Genomic DNA, 19,337 nt, shown 5'->3' with positions numbered 1-19,337 from the left:
GAGTTGTTGTTATTATTGTGGCAGCATCGATCAAATCAGACCAATCAGTACTACAGTCAGCAGTTTGTCATTTTGTGCTTTTTTTTTGTTGATCAGCTGATCATTCTCTGCTCTACAGTGATGTGCAAGTGCTGCAGTGTTGGTTTCTGGGGGAATCGGGTGTTGGTGAACCTGCCTGCAGGTTTAGATCAGGTTTATGTCGTGTGGAACAGCAGCAGCTCTTTTTGGCCGTGTTTTTTTTGCAGCGAGCTGGCAGCTGCTGTCTCGACTGAATTCAGATGTTCCTCATAAACTTGTTAACCGGTAAACTCAGCCACATGACCGGCTGCGTGTATCGGTGGGAAAAGTCCGAACGGGTCGGACCCTCAGAGGCAAAACACAATCAGGACATTCATTTCTGTGCGTTTTTTCTCGTGTGCTGGTGATGCAGTGATCACACGCTGTCGTACTGTACATCAGTCTTTGTGGCGTCTGGAGCAAAAGCGCAGAGGCTGCTGTGTAAAGTATCTTTTGTGTGATTGTGTTTTTTTTATAGATGAATATTTATGAATATCCTGATTCACTTCTTGTCTTAAAAACAGTGCAGTAGGCCTTTATTTAAACATGGTAGTGCTTGTCTTGCATACATCATTAGTGATTTGTCACACAGTAGGTTACATTCAGTATGGCCACGGATAAAACTATCCAGAACATAAAACAATTATCACTGCCTTTTTTCTTTTTTTTTTTATAGCAGATAGAGCAAATACCATTTCCACACAAATAATATCACCTGGGAAAGAAAATATGACACTGAGTTGTTGCACTCTGATGCTAAAGCATGCACTGAAGGTGTTTGTTCAGAAATAACTGGATCCAACAGTTGGAAGTTCACGTTCTACCATTGGATTTAAAAGCGACCTGTGAAACTTGTAGATACATGAGATGCTTTAGTTTAAAGCACGAACAGCGGTCAACAGAACCAGGCAGCTGAAGTTAAACCCAGCAGCAGTGTTGCTTTTCTTTTTTTGTTTTGTTTTCTTGTATGAACTTTACATGGTCATTTACAGATTGAGTTTCATGACAGCCGGAAGTCTGTTGGAGTCCTGCGGCGTTCAAAAACACACGAGTACCACTGTTTCCCCCTCAGACGCACAGATTCTGGTCTGAGAACTGGGTCATAGACAAAGTAAATATTCCTCACAGACTGCCGTCTGTCATGAGACTCAGAAAATATGTGAGATTATGAAGAACGACAGAGGGAAAGTGGAAAAAAATAAACTATAAAATCTGTTAGACAAGTAAAAATCAATGTAAAATAATAATTAAAAAAAGTATAAAAGCTTACTAAACCTCAAAAACAAAAATCTAAGATCACACACATACATTGAATCAAAATACCACTTGGACTCACACGGATCAGAAATCGATTAGCTTGGAGACGCACAAACGATTTAAAAACACACAATCATCCTGTGCAAAAATATTTTCCTTAACGAATGAAACTCTCAGATATGACAAAAAGTGATGGCACGTCGTTATTTCCTTTCTCAAAGGATAAATAGTAACATACAGAATACAGACGACTGTTGAAGGAAACATAAAATAAAGAGATGAAATCCTACATTCAGGCCCCAAAGCCTTTTTTTTTTTCTCTGAAGCTTAACTTCTTCTAAGTGCAAATTGTTTTCTCACACGAGGATCAGATGAGGGTTTTTTTTTTTTTTGGTCAGAAATGTTTCAGAAACTCTTCCACCCTGTTAGCAAACTGGTCCAGGGCTGATTTTACACTAATGTTAAATCTCTACATACTGATAATGCTGCGGCCCTGTAATGTATTTGTACTGTGACAGAATCTGGACAGTCCAGTCTCAGGTTTTCACATAGCTTCCATTGTATAATTGTGGGTAAAGCAGCCTGGGTTCGTATTTTGATATTGTCAGTTGTGAAAACTGCAAAAAAAAGGCTTATTTTACACGTCGAACTATACAAGAGTCTGAAGTCTGGAGCTTGCTAACAGCGTTTTGTACAACAATCTATTTGTGTGGCACCAAAATGAACAATCACAGTTTGTAAACATAAGAATTTGCTACCGATGAGATGACACTACAAAGGTCGGTGATGGGTAAAGCTCCAGTGGCTTTCTGTATTTCGGTTTTGTTGGGTCTCTTTTTGTTCGGATGCTGAGTGACTGTAGCAGCTCTGGCTTTAGCCACGTTAGCTCGATAAGCTGCTACACGGCTCCTCCTCTGTACCTTCCACAGAAGCACAACTGAATTAAATTTACATAGAAAGTAAGAAAGCATGATGGTTCTCTGGTCCCTGATGATTCCTCTTTTAACATTTAACAGAAAAGGTTTGGTTTTGAAGTTTTAGGTGTGTTAGCCGTATCCGGACTGCACTACAGCTTTCATTCAGGTCTGTCCGTGCCATTTAGAGACCTCCTCAAAAAGCAGTTAGTCATGGCAGAACTTCCCCCATTACTGATTCTACCACATTTCTCCATAATAATTGGTAAACCAATAGTTATGCCCAACCTGGTCCTTGGAAAACTTTCAGATTAGCTTTCTAAAGCACCTGCTTGGATGTAACTGAGGAAGTAAAATGATGATGCTAACGCTGGATAGTCTTTTTCATCTGATTAATTCTGCGGGGTGCAGAAATATGTTTGCGAGCCGCAGTAATAATTCTGTGGCGTGGAATAGTAGTTGCTGTGGTGATGGTGGTGGTAGTTGTTGTTCTGTGGGGTGGAATAGTAGTTGTGGTGGTGGTGGTGACTTTGGACGTTTCCGTAGGCGAAGAGCACGGGCGCGGTGGAAGATGGCGGCGGTTGCTGGGCGGAAGCAACGCCCGCCGTCAGGGCCCCGTTGCGTTGGATGGAGCCGTACCAGCTCGAGGCACCCAGCTGGGGAGTGGTGGAGAGGAGGCTGAGAGATGAGAGGAGGATGGAAGGAGAGGATGAGTGATAGAGGGAAATCAATCAGTGACAGTATTGATTTTTAAATACAAAGCTTAAAACACAAAGTTAAGTTCAAGTGATTAGGTGTTAGACTGTGTGTGTGTGTGTGTGTGTGTGTGTGTGTGTGTGTGTGTGTGTGTACCTGGCCCGATCAGCCCGGCTGTTAATGCTCCTGGACAGGTCGTCGTCGCTGTCGTACCGTCGAGGGTTGTCAAAGAAATAAGCTCTGGAGCTGAAACTGTGGCTGTTGATCATCCCTCCCGGAGGCTGAGAGATGCAGCGACACGTTAGCATCGTTGTGTGTTTCACAGCAGCTATTTGTATTTTGATTGTGGCTTGTTGTTTTACCAGGTTTTGGTTGGGTCTCTGGACTCTAAAGAAAACCACCACTAAGCTGGTGGGTAGCAGCTCCCAGAAGAACAGAATGATCCCGAACACGATGTAGGCTTCACCGCTGATCTCCTGCACGTCGGCCTGTAACACACACACACACAAAACACGTGAAAACACTCCACTGATTTAGATTCATTACCTGAGACTTGAAGACAGAAACACACACACTCGTAGACACAAATGCACAGAGAAGGGACAGAATAAAGCTGAGATGCTGGACTGACAGCTGCAGACAGATTAAAGGAATAATTTGTAATGTCAGATTATATCCACACACACACAGACACATGATGGAACCCTTTAAAATGGGGCTGTCCATCTCAAGGCCTGAGCCCTGATGTAGGTCACAGATACACACACCAACCCACTGACACACACACACACACACACACACGGTTATTTATAGCCAAACAAAGCCCTTTACCCTACTAAGCATTGCTTTCCCAAATCTCCTCAGATGGATTGTCCACACACACACACTGGACGCTGGCTCACTTACCTGATCAGAAACACTGTACCAGCCGTAATTAAAGGGACTGGGTCTGTCCTGTGGGGACAGAGCCACCACCACCAGGTTGTAGCAGGCTCTGGATGTGTAGAGCAGAATCACCACGGCTCCTATGGCGGTGGCCTGGCACACTGATGTGCCCTGCAGGAAGAGATCCTGTGCTTATTACAGGCTCATGGATCAGGCAGCTATTGGCCTGTAATTGAACGTCAGACGTGAGCCACCAGTCTGACCAAAATCACAGGCCATCAGCCAGAAATTGAGTTTTAAGGCGGCGTAGATTTAAGCACCCGTATAGTCTCTACATGGTAGGAGTCAGGAGTTACCATGCTTTTAGTTAGGAATGAATTATTTTACCTTGGATTCAAGGTAAACGTTAGCAGAAGACATCTTGGCAATCTTGAAGATGCAGACAGCCAGAGAGACGGCACACAGGACAAACAGGCTGTCGTTGATCAGGACGCGGGCCAAGACCGCATGTCTGATACCCCCGTCACTGCAGACACACAGGTTATTAACTTCTTAGACTGATAACACAAACTCATCCATTCATACGTGGGGAGAAATGGAAAATTGATAGCATATGTTTCCGTTTACCTCGGGGACTCGGAGCGCTCCAGAGCTCCTTGCACTAACAACGCACACGTTACATTCACCACCAGGAAAAATATACTGAGACACAGGAAGAACAAACGCAGAGGAACCCTGGAGACAAAGAGACGGGAAAACACAGACACACACAGAGGAATTTATTTGTATAGGTTCCAACTGCTAATGAAAGATTCATATTGTTGTGTTAAAGCTTGAAAGCAACTGTGTGTGTGTGTGCGACAGTCAAGGACAATAATATGTTATTAGATGTAGATTCAGAATATTTTCTGACAAAAAACCAAGTGATGAAGACAAACTGAAAAAAAAAAGGAGAGACTGATATTTACATAAAAAGCATGAAATCAGTGCAGTAACAGACTTACTTGTACTTGGTGAGTTCTGGGGAATACTTAGCTTTCGCCTTAAACATCACCTAAAGAAAGAGAAGGGGAAAAAAAAGCATGTCAAGGTAGAAGGATGGGTGGGGGGTACTTTTAGGAGCAGAGTGTGAACTTAACAGAGACTGAAGAGATTCCTGTGTGTCACTGAAGTACATACACACAAGAGTATCTAATAAACAGTCAAGACCAGACAACAAAACCTGGACATCAACCACCCGCTGCTTCGTTGCCAGCACCTTATCAGTAGTGACCTTAATAAACATCAAACTGTACACGAGTCCGGTTTCAGTGTACAAAAGCTGGGGCACTGGCCTCTGCTGATCTAGTTCACTCACTTCCTGGAATGACTTCTTGCTTTGGAGAGACGCAGTTTATTCAGTGATGAAGTGACACAGACAGACAGACGGATGGACAGACACTTCAAGCAGTCGATTAATGGCTCATTTCTGATGGCATGTTATAGATGCGACTGACCACAAAAAGCATGGGAAATTGCTCAACAATGTCAACATCCATTTACACACACACACACCTACACTCACTCACACACACATATAAACACTCGGCCTTTTGTGTGAGAATGTAGGCCAGAAGGAGGTAATTTGCAACCTAGAAATGAAGCAACCAGCCAACAGATCACTGCTGGGCTACATACTTATGTACACTATGTGTGTGTGTGTGTCTGTTTGTGTGCGTTTACCTCAGACGTCTATAGAAAATGTCTCTAAATCACTGCTGTCTTTCAGTAGAGGGTGAGATGTGTTAGATATGATTCTCTGTAGTAAACAGGGGCTGAAGTGTAATAAGGGGAAGTTAAATCACAGCTCAGGTCTCACGTATGACTCATCAGAAAACGACTATTTCCACACACATGCACGCGTGTGTCAGGCGGCAGACGGTGGCACGACGTTGGATCAGCTTCGGGCTCACGGCGTTTATCGCTCTGAGCGAGTTGGACGTTTAACAGCGCTGCGCAGCAGTGACGCACTAATGCAGGAACTGTGCTGTGACTTTGGTTAAAACAAATTATTCATCTGACTGAGCTGTGACTTTGCTCAGAGACAGAGCGGCTGTTTCTGAGTGCAGGGAGCCTGGTGATGGAGGGAGCCTCATGTTCCCCCTGTATTACTGTAAACAGAGCCCAGTCTCATTAGTTAATTAGAGTTTAAGACAGTGGTGTCAACCTTTTTAGCTTGTGTCCCTTGTAAACAAAGCAGTGTTTAGGTGTTTAGGTGGTCACACCACGACTGTACAGCCTGTGAGGGGCCTGAATCCCCAGGTTAGGAACCACTGATTTAAGATGTTTTTTTAGTTAGTTAATTAGTGTTAAATTTTCAGGAAGGTCATGATAAGAACAAACGGCGCTGCAGCAGCACGGTCTAAGAGCCTCTACTGTGGAAGAAAATATGATATTACTCAGGTCTGACCAGGCCAGACATGAAACCACAGGCAGGGAAAACTTTGTTCACAGAGCTGGACGGTCACATGGTTTTCCCACCATAGATATAGATACATATTTTTAAACCTATAATGACGGGTTCAGCAGATATGGAAAAACCAAATTTTGTTGGAAATGGTGGAAAGAGAAAAGGCCGCTTTTGCCACACACGTGTGAGGAATGTCAGCTTTGTAGATTTAACGCAAAGTGACACAAACTGCAAAATTCAAACCGAGAGCAGTTTGTGTGATTTAACTGGTCACAGATCAGCTGATGTGCCATTATGTTTATTCAGCAGTCTTATGACACCATCGGGTTTGTTACCCAACCTCTCCCTTTCTCCTCACACCCCTATAGATGACTGAGATACACACAGTGTTTTCACTTGACGCAGTGACTGAACTGTGGTGGTGTTACCGACTAAAAGTCCCCGAGTGTGTAGGTGTTTCCTGCGAGAGAAACAAACAGGTCTTTGACATTTGGAGTGGGCAGGTGTTAAACAACAGTGACTGACCAACTGTGTCCCTCTCTGGCTTTCACACACTCACACGGGTTCGGGATAACACACCGCTGACAGGGGACATTTGCTTCAGTCTTGTCCATTTATTGAATAGAAGACATCAATGGAGGCTGGGACTTAATGCAACACAGCCTTTTACCAGGAGAACTTCACGTCTCTCACCCCGGGACATGAACAGAGTCAATTTAAAGACCTTTCAAATCAAAAGCCCCCCCCTTAAAAAAAAAAAAAAAGAAAAGAAAGGCCTTCAGTAGTCAAGTCAGTAAGCCCACTCTGCTATGAAGCATGTAGGCCAATGGTGACCACAGTGACCACATTTCCCTGCTTTGCTGCGGATACATACACATCACTAAATTCTGACTGGTTTAAAGGAACAGTCTGACATTTTGAGAAATGCATTTCTTGCCAAGACTTAGATGCAAAAGAGCGATACCACTGGTGATGTTAGAATGCAGGAGAACAGACTAGAAGAAGACTAGAACAGTAGCATTTGCTTGAATGAAAGTTTTATTGTGCGTTAAATGTGAAATCAAATGAACACAGTGCCTACAAATTTGCAGAGTCAGCTGTTTTCTGAAATCAGGTCACACACAAACACTGCACAGCTTCTCAGACACCTCTCTCTCTCTCTCTCTCTCTCTCACACACACACACACACACACACACAAACAAAGGCAGACAGACAAACAGTGCAGTCCTACCTGTGTAAAGTAGAGGTTGAGCAGGCAGAGTGTGAAGAACTGCAGGCAGACGGGGCAGCAGTAGAGCAGCCAGTAGGCCAGAGGCTGCAGCTGGTTGGCCTGCACCACATTTTTAAAGTAGAAAGAGAAGAGGGTCGTCCTCAGCGCTGCCCACAGCAGACACAGAAACAAAAACACACTCTGGTAGCTGAAGCGCTTGTGTCCGTAGTGCAAAATAAGCCAGAGCTGCAGGTAAACGAAAACAAACAGGAAAGAGTAGAGGACAGTGTAGATGGTAGTTAGACTGAGCTCCAGTGTTGGGGAGATTGCAGCTCCGGGGGACTCCTTCAGTGAGGTAAACAAATGGGAATTAACCTCCTCTCCAGCCGAAAACATTTCCACTGACGGCTCGCACTAACACATGGGATGCTGTGAAGGCTAAAACACTAAAACTGGGTCAGACCTGGGTTTAGTTCACCGTGGATGACAAAAAGACGAGGGTATTCGAGAGAAAAATGGCAATAAAAGCAGTTTATTCTGCAAACAAGTGGCATAATGAAACTGCGCTGGGGTTTAAATCCGATATTAGGTTGAGGAAAAACTGGTGCCTGTTTTTCCTAAGAAACGCTGGGTTAAAAACAACAAGAAAGAGAGAAAGGAAACAAGAGAGAGGTCCCCCTATGTTTCTCTGCAAAGCTGCTCTCTGCAAAAAACAACTTGAGGGGGGAAAAGCCTCCAGATCAGCTGTGATGCAGTTTTAGACCCGCCCCTTGCTCTAAATCATAACGGAAACTAGCTCCTCGGAAGCCGCCATCTTGGCTCGACACTGCGTTGATTTTCGTGTGAAACAGCTGACTTCGGAGCCACAGATTCCATCCAGTTTCCGAGCTACAGCCTCCAAGTAAAGAAACTGCTCACGCCCACTTTCCCAGTGCAAAGGTCCATTGGTTAATCGCTCTGCCCCATCCTCCGCAGTTCTCTCACTCCATTGGTTTATGATGATGTCAGCTGTGGAAGTGTCCGTCCTCCGCACGCTTGTGATCGGTCATTTGTTCAAGTCAGACTGCTCCCTGTTCTGATTGGCTCATAGAAGCGCGTGGGCGTTTCTCGCAGAGGGAGAGACGTCAAAACAAATTTCAGAAGGTTACGTCAAGTTAGTGAGAAATAATAGGCATTTGCGGAAATGGGATATTGGCTTCAAAATAAAAGTTGGTATCCACGGAGCAACGGCCTTAGTGAATAAAAAGAATTTATAACTACGAAACAGCTTTATTCTCACCAAATACATATTCTTACAGAATCATATATGTGTTAATCGTAGTATGGGCAGGAAAACAAATTTGTCAATTAAAGATTTTACTTTAAAACAGTAACAGGAAATACAGTTTTAATTCTGTAAGCTTAACACTTTCGCGTGAGCTGGAGCATCATTCTTTTAAGACACATTTTCAGCTTTCACTGTGCAGCTTGGTGAAAAATAACCTTGCAAACTAGCTTTGTCTGAGTCCCACGGACATATGTCGTGATGTATATTATACATGTACAGGTGTCAGCGTTAGCTAGCTCTAAAAACTCATGGACCAATATAAATCAATGGGAAGCTAACAAGCGTAGCTAATGAATTAGCTTCACCTGCATTCCTAACTCAAGCAGAAAGCGCCATTTTTGGACTTTCTTCGGGATTTTACTCTCCTAGGACAAGCTCCTGCTTTCAGTGAGCGTCACAATGCCTTTATCTCCGTTTACCACGCTTGCAGCCGTGGTTTCCAACATTTTTGCCACTTGGGAAAACAAAAGTTGAACCTTAACCCTGCTTCGACTTTCTCAGGTAACAGCCGGTATCTTTGTTGTCCCTGCTTGCTCCTTTGCTCACAGCTCTGTGTTATTATTTATTTCCATTTAAGGAACAAACATATATAAACCAGTTATATATAACACAACATCAGGTCTAATGAAATAATAGTGAGTGTTTATATTTTCCTGCCTTGGTGTGTTTGTGTCCCATACATGGAAATTCCTAAATAATGGGCTCAAATGGACTCAAACAGCAAACAGCACCATCAGAGCACAGCTCCTGTTTCTGTGCCATCCAGAAAGTATCGTCATCATCATCATGTTTGTCCACTAAACATGTATACACAGATAAAGTAGTTCTTTCTCTCTCCATTTGTCCTGTTTATTCCTCCCTGCTGACAACACCTCTGCAACTCCTGGTTTCAAAACAATGTTTTTTTTTCCTCTCACAGTGAACACAGCACCGTCTGTTCTGCACGATGTGGCTGTGTATTGCTGCTTTCCTGCTGTGGACAGGGTCAGGAGGATGCACAGAGAAGGCCAACACATCAGACCTACTTGACTACACTGCTGCAGACTTCTATGACAAACTGCATTCTGGGAAGATGATGTTTATCTATTTTGAGCATAAAGGTAGGATGTTCACTCTGTAGTACAAGGAAACAACTCAGTACTTTCCACATTTGTATTTAGGATGTTCTTTAACGGTATTGTGACATATTTGTCAGAGCCATCACACGCTACAGATATTCCTCAGTAATCATTTAGCTACTTGTCAGAAATGTTATTTCACACAGTAAATATGTCAATGATTTTGGGTGACTTGCTGATAATCTGAGTTTGACTGAACTGTTCTGCAGGATTGTTATTGATGAGGTGAGGATACTTACAGTTAGTGCAGTGTAGAAGTGGAAATCAAATCTAAAGAAAGGAAATAGAGAGAAAAATCTTTGCTGGGCTTTGTGGAAATTCCGTTTGAGGGTTTTGCAGATGTGGGCGTCAAGAAATCTGAGTAAGACAGTGATGAGAATGGGGTTTTTTTGGTGTCAGACTTGGACTTTGTGTCCAAGTGTCTGTGATAAGTTTGTGAGTTTTGGATGGGTTGGGGATGTCTGTGCACTGCTTGATTGCTTGGTTAGCATGTTTGTCATTATTCAGTGTGATAATAATGATATGATTGATAGCATGCACTAACCCTATGTTGTGTCTGGCATTTAAAGCATCTCATCTCACTTATCAAGGATAACACTATTTGTCTCTGCTCCCTCTCTGTCTGTCTCCAGTCTCTCCAACCATCTCTCTCTTCTTGGTGGAGCTGGAGAAGTCTGCTGAAGTCCTGCAGGACTATGGAGTACTGGTTGGCAAGGTAACTACAGTTATACAGTGCTGTGTGCTCCATCTGTCAAAGATGGCGACATTAAAGCTCAAATTTTCATATTTTTATTCCTTAAAGATTTGCACAGATGTCACCAAGTGAAGTTGCTTTTTGTTCTTTCTGTTCAGGTCAATTGCAATAAAGAGCTGGTTCACACATACTGCACAGACGAAAGGCTACTGCACACAGCTTTTCTGTTCAGGTACTTTTTTTTTTGTTCTGGGAACATTAACAGTAATGCTGAATTAGCTAGTGATGTTTATCTCTGATGGTGACCTCAGTGTAAGGGTAAGTCACACTCAGTCTAAAAATATGTGTGTCATGTGTCTTTGTTCACATTTGACTGAGTTGTGACTATTGAGCTTCAGTTCCACTTCTCTGGTTCTCGCATTAATGAACAGTAGCAGCCTCATGAGTCAAATCAAACTAAATCTGGATGGACTTGTACTACTAATAATTATGAGTCACCATAGAATCAGAAGTACAGTGTTAGTGGGAGCTGTTGATAGTATTTTTCACATTAGGCATAAAAGACATCATTTAGCCTAGCCCGTTATAACCTCCATGAAGATAGGATTTGTTGCAGGACTCTTGTATTAGACTGCATTTGTTTTTGATATAAAAATAAATAAATAAATGAGTGTATATGGTGCATTTTTAAATCTCTCCCTTACTCTTCCCATGTTTCTCTGTCAGGGGGGGTAAGGAGTTCTTGGGTTTGGATTTGGACACCGTGTTTGACGTCAACTCCATAGTCTCTGAAGTCCTGTTGTAAGTAAGCAACGCTCCTGTGTGAGGTGTTACTTGTAAGTTCATAAAGGCTCATTTTAACACGTGAAGAAGAGCCCCAGCCTTAAACATGACCAAGATGTACTCAACAGTTAGTGTGAAACAGAGTTGTAGTCTTCCTTTCTCCTCCAGTGCCATTCTACGTGAAGAGGTCAAGTACGTCCACACAGATGCTGACCTCTTGGCCATGGAGAAGGCAGCCAGGGGCCAGAAGGATATCGTGCTGGGTTACGTCAGCAGTCTGGGAACACAAGGTATGAACAGGGAGGAGAGAGTGGATCTAAAGTAAGGCAGCAGCAAATGTTTGAGGAAGCTGAGAGTAAAAGTGATTGTATGTGGGCGACTTTGTCAAAGTCACAGTGTGACGAAATGTTAGTGATGGACGTGATCACACTGATGTATTTAACTACTGATTAATTGACTCTGGGATTGAACTGTAGAGGGCTGCGGCTCCTGGAGGAGACACGATTGTCTGATTGACTTGAACAACTCATCAAATTAATTGTATTGTTGCTGCTGATTGTATTACTTCAGAGCACAGGTCGATGATGGAGACAGCATATGTGTACGGATCCAAGTACCAGTTCATCCTCATAACAGGAGGTCCAGTCCTGAAACATTTAGGGTAGGTTCTTCTTTTCTTTTCTTTTCTTTTCATGAAGTTTTAAATAAGATCCCTTATATTTTATTTAAGTAATGTTTAAAAACTTACCTCAAAACTTGAATTTTTTTTTTTCCTCTCTATCTTTCCTTCAGGGTCAATGAATCGTCTCACTCGTCCCAAGTGTGGTTCCTCCACTGTAGAGTTCACAGTGGCTTCATGACCCCGATGACCTCTGAGCGCTGCCCTGTGACCCGCATGAGGAAACCCCTGTCCATCCTCAGCCTGCACTCCTTCCTGCAGCTCATGGAGGCTCCACTGGTGGTAAATGGGATGGAAATATAGAACTTGTGTCTTTGCAGCCCCATTTATGGGTCCACAAGAAATATTGTGTTCATTATTGATCATTGCTCCATTGTAGCACAAGTCAGAAAGATGTTGCATCATTGCATGTGTCTCTCTACCGGCAGTCGGAGGTGTACGACGACCCCTCCGTGGTCCCGCCCCCCCAGTTCCCCTACCAGCAGACCCCCCAGGTCTTCCTGTTTTCTCGTCCTGAAACCGAACACCTGGACCTGGACACAGCCACCACTCTGGCCTGGAGGCTCCGCGGCATTGCCCTGCTGCTGCTCGTACACAGGTGTGTAAGAGGTACAGGTACATGTATGAGCATAGATCTCAGTACACTGATTTGTGGCTCTTTCTGCAGCGTAGTTACTGTCTGGCTGTTGTGTGTTTGTGCTTTCAGGCAGAGTCTTGCAGTGAAAACCCCTGATGAATATAATGCTGCTTACAGGCTGCCTGAGAAGGTAGGGTGCTCACAAACTGTATAAACAATCTACATTACTTGTTATTTTTACCCATGTGTGCTTTCCTTTTGTGTGTGTGTGTGTGTGTGTCTGCTTCAAGAGTTTAGAGGTGAAGTATATGACCTTACGCAACTTGGATGAGGTGCTGGAGCTCTTCACAAATCAGGAGAAAGAGGAAGAGGAGGAGGAGGAGGAAGAGGATGAAGAGGAAGAGGAGGACTCAGATTTTGGTAAAGTGTCTGATGATAAAATGGAGAGAATAAGAGTGAAAAGAGAACTCAAACAGTAAAGAATGTATATCAGTGTGTATTTATGCGTGCGTGTCTTCCTCCAGGTACGCTTGACGATGAAATTGCGGCGTCTGTCTACGAAAACCGAGGCAACTTGCTGGACATGGACTCGATTGCCCAACTGACCTCTGACAACTTCCACACCACAGTAGCACAAAGCAGCCTGACAGTGGCACTGTTCTACCTCAAATGTAAGACACACTCACTCTGTTGAGGAGGGAAGCAAATGATTCTAAATTAAAAGTAAAATAAATGTGGATGGAATTAATTGTAGTTTCTGTTTTCACCACCAGGGGACGCTGTTTCAATGGCTTTTCTCAGCTCCTTCATTGAAGTTGCAGAGAGGCTCGAAGACTCAGAGGTCGACGATGTCCAGATGAGCGCCGTCGACTGTGGAGAGTGGACCGACCTCTGTGGCGCTCAGCCAGGCGGGCCCCTCCCGGTCCTGTTTCAGCCGATCACAGCCTTCCCCAGCGTCCTGGTGCTTCGCCCCCAGGAGCCGGCCCAGCACTACAGAGGCATGCTGGGTAGTGAGGCTCTGCATCGCTTCATCTTGCTGTGAGAAGCTTTCTAAGAACCAACAAAGACATGAGGGGCTGTCAATCAGGGCGTTTCTTTTATTCCAGTGCAGCAGTTTTCAGCGTTAAAGAAGATGTGTTTAATTTTACCCTGAATTTCTGCTGATTTTAAACATCCAGCTCCGTTTACTCATTATGTGGAGTATTACTCAGTCAGTGAAAATGGATGAATAATGTCCTCTGAGACATTGGAGGGAGGTTATTTCTGCTCGGCCCTGGACGCAACAAATAGAAAGTTAAAGAAATTACAGGAGATTTCCACAGTCAATCTACTCACATGTGCACTTTGTTCTGTAACCAGGAGCCGCCCAGCGTCTCCTGTTCTTCTGTCCACCCAGGAGGAAGTAATGTCATTTCTTCAGGAAGTGCCTCATCCTGAGCTAGCGGGCTATAAGCCTGACAGAGTTCTGGGACTCTTTAAGACACAAACACATGCAGGTAGGAGGCTGCAAGCTTTACACAGGCTGGAGGAAATAGTGTAGGAAAAAACATCCCTGCATGAAAATAACATAAGGAGCAATTTCAAAATGTCCTGCTATTTGTTCTAACCATTGACCCGTCCTCTGTCAGTAACCAATCATATGACGATGTAATGCTGATGCTTCTCTGTCTTGCCAGGACTGCCACTGTTTACTGAAGCAGCAAAGTCATTGAGAGGAGAGGTGCTGACTGGATGGCTGACAGACGGGCTGGCAGAGAAATGGTACGAGCTCTGAAGTCGGTCTGTTCGTTTCTCTTTCAGGGTTGTTGGTTTAATGTTGTAATTTACTTGAATTTCTTCCAAGTGCTTTTATCTGCAAATGATAAAAAAAACTATGTAAACAAAGTATGAAGAGGACACAAGGTGCATTTTCTGGGTTGGGGATGCTCATTAACTTTTGAAAGCAGTATTTCCAGCCTCACTTAAAGCCAGTGTGAGATGGTAACAGTGAAACTGGTTTGTTTTTGATGGGCAGAGCTCACTCAGGAAGCAGCCTGACTAAGATGATTAAAATCCAGTCAGGTATTGACAGCACACTTTAGTCAATGTGTGGTTACATTTTGTAAAGGTTACGACGTTCATGTGCAATTAAAATGTCTGTGTTTGTTACATATATGTGCAATGTTTGCTGCTCAGGGCCGCAGACCACGCTGTGGACCTCCCTGCGGTGTTGGTGTTTCCTTCTTGGAGGACACACACTCATCCCTCCACGCTGCCTGTGTCCTCCTCTGCTGAGGAGCTGCTCACACACATCAACACTGCGCTGCTTCATCCGATGGTAAATCAAACTGTGCTCTCTGAAAAAAAACCAAGGCTGTTTTTCTATAAGTCTCTGATTAGGAGTAATAAGGCCCTCATTTAAATCTCATGAAGTGAAATGGCTTTAAATACATGGTGGGTGGGTGTTTCTTGGAAGTCTGTGAAAGCCAAGATGGAATCGTTCACGGTATGTCACAGATAACAAGTGCCATATGTTGATTCGGTGCGAACGTGGTTTACGTAATACATCCGAGACAAGAGTAATGCATTGCGTCTGAGTTTCCAGTTGTTCGTGTAAATAAATGAAATGAGCTGATGTGGAAACAGCAATCTTTTTACTCTATATGTTGCTCAACAACACAACTTCTATCAATACAAAAGGATCAAAAGTCCAACCAATGACGAAGTCTCCCTTTTGGTGGTGCTGTTGTCCACATTTAATCAATCCTGGAAAGCAGCAAGGCCTAATAGACCAGTTTAAAAAAGGGATTTCTTTTACAAATAAAATGACTTAGGGAATTGTATAAATGTTAGTGGGAGTCAGTGGATGGTCAGAACGTCATGTGTAAAGGAGAACAATCACACCTTTGGATCAGAGTTTTATTTTCCCATAACAATAAAAGTAGTAGCTAATAGGAGCAGTATGAACATTCAGTAGTTTTTTCATAGTTCATACTGCATCCAAAACACTTTAAACTTCACTTATATCTATCAGTTTGGATGTAAAACCAATTTCCTTTATGCATAAAACTGGAGCTAATCTAACTTATGTTTGTTTTTTTGTTTTTTTAGGTTCAGCCTCACGCTTGAATAATTCCCACTCCAATCTTAATTCTTAACATTTCGCTGTCTCTGACATGTTTTGTGCTGATTTAAGAGCCAAGTGTAGCAGCTGCAGTAAACAGCAGAAACCACTGAGATGGAAATCTCAGATATTTAGCAGAAAGCGTGATCTGAGCTGATTCTGTTAAAGCCATAAACCAGACCTGAACATTTTAGATTTTATTTTAGGTTTCATGGCCCATCAGTATCCAGAGCACCTATTTTCTATCTTTCTACCTTGCTGCTGCTTTGATTGTATAAACATACCTGAAATCATTGGAATGACATCTGTTGTGTCTCCAGCCTGAGCTGACGGTGGAAAACCTGCCGTCCTTCCTCTCTCTGGGTAAAGCCCTCCTCCTCCTCTTTGTGGGTGAGGAGGAGGACGAGGTCGGGCGGAGGCAGAACCAGGCGCTGGTGGAGGAGATGAGACGAGTGGTAGAGCTGGGAGAAGGCAGGATGGAGCGATACCTGGCCTGCTGGATCCACCTGTAAGTGTATGCGGACAGCAACACAACTCTTCCTATAGTTTTTCATTTCAGATCTCATTATTTGAGTGTTTTCTTATATATTGATGACTGAATATATGCTGTATATCTTGTTGGTCTGTGTCCCAGTGGCCGTACTCCAGCTGGTATGTCTGTCCTGGGGTCATACCTGGGCTCTATGCCCCTCCTCCCCGCCCTGGTCCTCACCCATTTACCCTCTGGGGATGAAATCTATCAGTATCCTCCCAACACCCCCATAGTGGCCCCTTCTGTCCTGCTGTGGCTGCAGAGAATCGAGGACGGGACTGAATCACCTGCAGGTAAGGAGGAGGAAGCTTAGATAAATGTGCACAGGAAAATTCAACCTATAATTGAAATAAAAGGAGCTTCCCATGGTCTTATTGTACTGTACTGGGTGAAGCATCACTCCCCAGAGTCAGTTAAAAAGAAAAACATTTTCAACATCCCCACCTCAGCTTTTCTCTCTGAGTCATTTCACTGTAATTGCTCCGTACGGTTAACTTGTTTTTTTTTTGTTTTTAGTGGTGAGGCCCTTTCAGCGCCTGCTGTGGAAATGCAATCTGTATCTAAATGTGTTTTTTTTTCAGGCAGTTTATAAAGCCAGCAAAGAAGTGAGCAGGCAACAACATCGACACAGGCAGATGTGAAAGATGACATTATCCTCTCTTTAGCAGCAGGAGTCGCAACAATGATGTTTTTACCTGCAGTGATGACTTTCCAACTCACCATATGTCTAATGGACCAGATGAAATAAAGAGGGGCGGAGGCAGGTTGTGCATCCCACGAGTTAATGATAATGAAGATTGGCAATAAAGAGTGGAGCATGTAAAGAATGTAAAAGAGTCTTTAAGAGAAGGTTGATGGTTGTTCAGGTAACTTCAGCCTTTAAGCCACAACTGTCTGGAGACGTTAACCTTTGACCTTTGAACCTTGTAGTTTGTCCAGGTGAGGGCCCAGATCTTTGTTGTGACTTGTGTCAGACGATCTGAAGTGAAAGGACCGTCCCCCGTTGATGTTACCCAGCACATTCCATCCATTATCCACAGGGAAACAGGAGAACTGCAAACTTTAAAGCTGCTCGTTGAGAAAAATAGATGATGATGAATGAACGAATACATTAATAAAGAATAAGAAAATGGAAATCATTCAAACTCAAAGTCATTGTTATTGTTATTAAATGTCATTGTTCTTATTTTCACATGAACAGTTTTCTTGGTGTGTCTCTGTAGGGACGCTGGGTGAGGACAGCTGGCCTCCTCCTGCCAAGTTCTACGACTTCCTGAAAATCATGGACACGCAGGAACCCGGCTCCACCCAGCAGCAAAAAGCTAAAGAGGAGGAAGAAGAAGAAGAAGAGGAGGTGGATGTGGAAGAGGATCTGGTGGCAGATGCCTCCTCTAGCTCTCCTGCTCCTGATGCGAACCCTAACACTCACTCTGAACTCTAACAGGTGGATATGAGAGAGAAATGACACGAAGCAGTCTGCTGATAGGTTTATTCTTTTTATTAAATTATTATTTTCTTTTTTGTTTTTAGAGTTTTGTTTTTAACTCTGGATTATTGAATGCGTTGCTCGTTTTTTCTTGGACTTTTGTTGTCAGATTAGTAAAGATTTAGCCAAAACACATAACATTGCGTATTACTACACAATTTAAAGTGGGAATGACTATAAGGACTGTGAAGTTTAGAGTTTTTAAGATCATTTTTATATTGATGTGTCTAATATGTTTGGGTTGTATTTCTATTTTTCCAGCTCTTAATTATCACTCAGACACATATTCTGAAGGCCGCCCGCTTAGCTCAGTTGTTAGAGCCTGAGACCCAATCTCTCGGGGTTGTGGGTTTGAACCCCGCTCTGGACGGCTTCACCTCTCTGTAGGACTATGGTGCGTTGTGGATTGGGCAGCAGACCTGGGCCTGGAGATCATGACATGACTTGACATGATATGACATATTCTGAAGGTGTTTTCTCAGGAATGTTTACAGAAGCAGTCAGTTTCATTTCCTGGAATCTTACGCCACCACAGTCTGCTGTGGTTTTGTGTCTGATTCACAGTGAACTCCATGGTTTCAGCTGATTAATTGACTGATTTTTTTTTTTTTTTTTTTAGTCAGTTTCTGTATTTTGCTTTTGTTTTAGCTCAGCTGGTAAATGGGCCAAAGTCAATTTGTGTATAAACTGCTCCCATGTACGTAATGTGTTACACACTACACAACAACATCTGTATGACTCTGAACCCCACCTAAACAAACACAAGAGTGAGCTCAGCAAATACACTAAACACTGCAGTGGTACAAAACAACTAAGTGTACAAGCACTTTGACTCAAGTATTTAATTTTATGAATATTGTACGTTTAACGTCTCTGCATCTATCAACAGCTGTGAATAACAGAAAATTTACATATATATAAATAGTCAGTATATATTCCAAAATGAACTCCACCCTCACAGGGGCCATTTCCCTGCAGTATGTGTACTTTTATTTTTGATACTTTAAGTATATTTTGCTGTTAATACGTAAATATATTTACTCATGTAAGAATTTGAAGCCACTATTTTTACACTGTTGTATTTCTACTTTATTTAAGTAAAGGAATCTGAATTTTCCTCCACTCCTACTCTCTTATTGCCAAATAATGGGTGCACACATACAGAAGAAAAATTACAAACAGACTTTAAAGATGAATGGGATTGCGAATACGTGTTTCCTGTGCCAGTAAAACTGGAATCAGTGATTTAATCAGACTGGCTGTCGGCTTCTTTGCAGAGCTTCAAGGTTAATAACTATAAACGGTACCATTATGAAATGTTAACTGTAGCTACATCTGCCTTCTCTTTAATAAAAATCACACCACGTGTGGAAATTGCTCTGACTTTACATGTTTCCATCAGATGTGCACAGAACGTCCTGTGAATGTCCTGGAAATTATTCCGGCCTCATTTTTCCCATCATTCCACCACCTGTCCCCTTAATGACAGCGCCATCAGAGCACTGCTGTGTAATTCCTCCTGGCTTTTAAGGTGCAGAACAAAAGATGTGGAATATGATTGTCTGTTTT

At 43.1% G+C, this 19,337-nt stretch overlaps 2 protein-coding genes across 6 annotated transcripts; one reads left to right on the top strand and one right to left on the bottom strand.

Annotated features, from left to right (window-relative positions):
• Nucleotides 1-670: 670 nt before the first annotated feature.
• gpr137c (G protein-coupled receptor 137c) lies at nucleotides 671-8,166 on the bottom strand. Its single transcript, XM_041032144.1, has 8 exons — nucleotides 7,491-8,166; nucleotides 4,814-4,863; nucleotides 4,437-4,544; nucleotides 4,197-4,335; nucleotides 3,831-3,980; nucleotides 3,287-3,412; nucleotides 3,081-3,205; nucleotides 671-2,906 (listed from the first exon to the last, which is right to left on the bottom strand). The coding sequence occupies exons 1-8, from the start codon at nucleotides 7,863-7,865 to the stop codon at nucleotides 2,621-2,623; spliced, it is 1,359 nt and encodes a 452-aa protein (XP_040888078.1). The 5' UTR covers nucleotides 7,866-8,166; the 3' UTR covers nucleotides 671-2,620.
• Nucleotides 8,167-8,908: 742 nt separating this feature from the next.
• Nucleotides 8,909-19,113, top strand: txndc16 (thioredoxin domain containing 16). Of its 5 annotated transcripts, XM_041032140.1 has the most exons (20): nucleotides 8,910-9,297; nucleotides 9,716-9,896; nucleotides 10,547-10,629; nucleotides 10,767-10,840; nucleotides 11,335-11,409; nucleotides 11,542-11,681; nucleotides 11,962-12,052; nucleotides 12,184-12,352; nucleotides 12,499-12,668; nucleotides 12,777-12,837; nucleotides 12,938-13,067; nucleotides 13,172-13,318; nucleotides 13,421-13,685; nucleotides 14,007-14,143; nucleotides 14,324-14,408; nucleotides 14,823-14,964; nucleotides 16,071-16,258; nucleotides 16,385-16,575; nucleotides 17,506-17,726; nucleotides 18,030-19,113. In XM_041032140.1, the coding sequence occupies exons 2-19, from the start codon at nucleotides 9,743-9,745 to the stop codon at nucleotides 17,721-17,723; spliced, it is 2,520 nt and encodes an 839-aa protein (XP_040888074.1). In that variant the 5' UTR covers nucleotides 8,910-9,297; nucleotides 9,716-9,742; the 3' UTR covers nucleotides 17,724-17,726; nucleotides 18,030-19,113. The 5 variants fall into 5 exon arrangements, with proteins under 5 accessions (XP_040888076.1, XP_040888074.1, XP_040888073.1 ...); XM_041032142.1 differs by lacking the exon at nucleotides 18,030-19,113 and having other exon boundaries at nucleotides 8,909-9,297; nucleotides 17,213-17,648; XM_041032139.1 differs by lacking the exon at nucleotides 18,030-19,113 and having other exon boundaries at nucleotides 8,911-9,297; nucleotides 17,506-17,800.
• Nucleotides 19,114-19,337: the final 224 nt, after the last annotated feature.

Source organism: Toxotes jaculatrix, chromosome 24 (genome assembly GCF_017976425.1).
Source record: "Toxotes jaculatrix isolate fToxJac2 chromosome 24, fToxJac2.pri, whole genome shotgun sequence".
NCBI lineage: Eukaryota > Metazoa > Chordata > Actinopteri > Toxotidae > Toxotes > Toxotes jaculatrix.
This window is presented reverse-complemented; position numbering and strand designations above follow the sequence as displayed.

What these genes read in the sequence shown, in the direction of transcription:
- gpr137c (XM_041032144.1), bottom strand. Translation starts at nt 7,865, where the DNA reads ATGTTTTCGGCTGGAGAGGAGGTTAATTCCCATTTGTTTACCTCACTG. An exon ending in AGAGACCCAACCAAAACCTG is followed by an intron (nt 3,206 to 3,286) that starts GTAAAACAACAA and finishes TGCATCTCTCAG; the next exon opens with CCTCCGGGAGGGATGATCAA. An exon ending in AGCCGGGCTGATCGGGCCAG is followed by an intron (nt 2,907 to 3,080) that starts GTACACACACAC and finishes CTCATCTCTCAG; the next exon opens with CCTCCTCTCCACCACTCCCC.
- txndc16 (XM_041032140.1), top strand. Translation starts at nt 9,743, where the DNA reads ATGTGGCTGTGTATTGCTGCTTTCCTGCTGTGGACAGGGTCAGGAGGA. An exon ending in CTGCTGCTGCTCGTACACAG is followed by an intron (nt 12,669 to 12,776) that starts GTGTGTAAGAGG and finishes TTGTGCTTTCAG; the next exon opens with GCAGAGTCTTGCAGTGAAAA. An exon ending in AGAGGAGGACTCAGATTTTG is followed by an intron (nt 13,068 to 13,171) that starts GTAAAGTGTCTG and finishes GTCTTCCTCCAG; the next exon opens with GTACGCTTGACGATGAAATT.